At 57.0% G+C, this 2307-nt stretch overlaps 1 protein-coding gene across 1 annotated transcript; it reads right to left on the bottom strand.

Moving 5' to 3' along the window:
* Window positions 1–24: 24 nt before the first annotated feature.
* On the bottom strand, window positions 25–2301 carry LOC130587708 (early activation antigen CD69-like). The gene is made up of 5 exons (XM_057388683.1): window positions 1821–2301; window positions 1371–1463; window positions 1093–1277; window positions 899–999; window positions 25–806 (listed from the first exon to the last, which is right to left on the bottom strand). The coding sequence occupies exons 1-5, from the start codon at window positions 2221–2223 to the stop codon at window positions 692–694; spliced, it is 897 nt and encodes a 298-aa protein (XP_057244666.1). The 5' UTR covers window positions 2224–2301; the 3' UTR covers window positions 25–691.
* Window positions 2302–2307: the final 6 nt, after the last annotated feature.

The raw sequence follows: 2307 nt of genomic DNA, 5'->3' as shown, positions 1-2307 counted from the left end.
ATCAAGGGGACACGAGGGACAGCAGAGGGCTTGACAAGCATTTAATAAAAAAATAAGAAAATAATGCAGTAAATAACAACAGCAGTAACATTGACACCGTAAATCCTGAGGGGGTCACACAGGGACATCTCACAGAATGCTCTGTGTTGGAAGGAACCCATGAGGATCGAGTCCAACTCTTAAGGGAATGGCCCCAGTAGGGTCAAAGCACAACCTTGGCCTTATTGGCACCGTGCTCTAAACAATGTCAAATTGCCATGGCAGCACATGTTTTAAGCCTGTATTCACATATATATATAAACTTAGTGCATAAATATAGTGTTAGAAGGATGTAATTGAAATCTGCTTCTTCAGTGTTATATCAATATAGACAGAAAAGGTCGCTGCAGAAATGTGTAGTGCAAGAGAAACTGCTCACGTCCTGTGATGGTCCCAGAGGGAGAAAGGAACTCCCAGGCCCTCCCCAGGCAGTCACACSTCAGCTTCCACATCATCTCTTCCTCCTGCAGGGTCATCTCCTGAGATCAGAGACTGAGGTGTCCCTGAGGGCAGGAACTGAGGTGACCCTACAAAGTGGCACTGAGGTGACCCTGAGAGTCAGTACAAGGCAGATGGTGCAGCTGAGGAGTAACATTCCTCATATTGGAAGAGACGAAGCCCAGCACGGAGAGGGAGCTCAGTCCATCCCCTGTCACTGGTGAGTTTGGGCCCTGCTGCAGACAAAGGGCATCGGATTTGAGCAGGGAGCACTCCTGAGCATACCCTCAGCCAGGAACACACACCCTGCATTGCCCAGGACAGGAACCCTGCAGGGAGGAGCAGAGACGGCATTGGAACATGGTGGGGACACCTGGTGCCCCTGTGCCCCCTGGGCCCTGCCTGTGCCCCCAGGACTCACGAGGAGTTGAAGCTGCTGCCGTCCCCCCACTGCAGCTCCCGGCCCCGTCTGCGCAGCCCGAGCCAGTGATCCTCGTTCCTGGTGAGGAGGAAGAGGAACTCCTGGGAAGGAGAGAGGAGCTGGCACTGGGAGCTGCACCCCCGGCCCAGGAGCCCCCCAGGCTCCCCTCAGCCACCCCAAAGCCCCTCACTCACCATTTCCCAGTCCTGGAGCACGGCCAGGGAGGCCCCGAGCTCAGAGCACCGAGCCTGAGCCTGATCCCAGCTGAGCTGATCCCTCGAGAGGAAGTAGCAGATCCTGCGGTGCCCGACCCAGCCATGGGGACAGGCCAGCAGCAGAGGAGTCTCAGGCACAACTGGAATTTCTGTTTGTGTTCTCCCTGTAGAGGGAAGGCCCAAGAGTTCCCCTCTGCATGGAGCAGGGACCCCGCTCTGCCCCAGGGGCTGGGCTGAGGCAGCTGCCCCTCCCTTACCTGACACATCAGCGGAGGCCGCCAACACCAGGAGCAGGAGCAGGAGCAGAATCAGCACCAGGGTGACCTTGGGATGGGATCTGATCCACTCAACTGGAGCAGGAAAAGCAGGAAAGAGCCACTGGCTGTGAGGACWGGGCTGTCCTGAGAAGGCCTGCCTCTCACATTTCCCCACCCAAACCCCCTGGGATCACAGGAGGGACCTCCCAGCCTGTGAGCCCCTCACTGCGCTGCCAGCAGRRGAGACCAGGGACAGGGAGAGCCAGGGACAGAGTCACACAGGAGAACTGCCCAGGGGCAGCTGGGAGTTTCAGTCCCAGCCACTCCTGGGACCCAGCAAAGCACARGGCCTCCTCCAGCCCCTGGGAGCAGCCCCAGCCCTGCCAGCCCTGTGCTCCTGCAGTGACACTGTCCCCTCCCTACAGGCCTCAAGGCTGGCCCTACACTCACCCAGGAATCCTCTGAGGGTACTTTTGTGGTTATCCCTCATTGTTGATATGGCCTGGGGACCCAGGGGCACCTTCACACTCCCATTTCTGGAGCAGACTCCATTCTCTACATTTTCACTCACTGCACACTGACAAGTGGCACCTTCGTGCTTAGGACAAGTGGCTTCTCGTGCCTGAGGCAGGAGTGTAACCCCGGATGATGATCCGTTCTGCATATACAGGAGCTCCTTCACAATCCCATGAATGGAGCAGAATTCACTCTTCTCCAGCTCACAGCTGAGATCGTTCTTCTTGCCATGAAGGAGACCTCTCTCCTGATACATCAGCAGTGCCGAGAAAGCCTTTTGGAGATCAGCTTTGGACACAGTTTGACAACGACGGTGATGTGAGACGAAAAGACCCATGATGAGAGATCCGGGCTGCTCCGGTCTCAGGAGAGCGCTGCCGGCTCAGCCCTGCCCTGTCCCTGCTCCCCGCAGATCGGTGGC

Source organism: Malurus melanocephalus, unplaced genomic scaffold (assembly GCF_030028575.1).
Source record: "Malurus melanocephalus ecotype Western Australia unplaced genomic scaffold, MMel_1.1 scaffold_2300, whole genome shotgun sequence".
Lineage (NCBI taxonomy): Eukaryota > Metazoa > Chordata > Aves > Passeriformes > Maluridae > Malurus > Malurus melanocephalus.
This window is presented reverse-complemented; position numbering and strand designations above follow the sequence as displayed.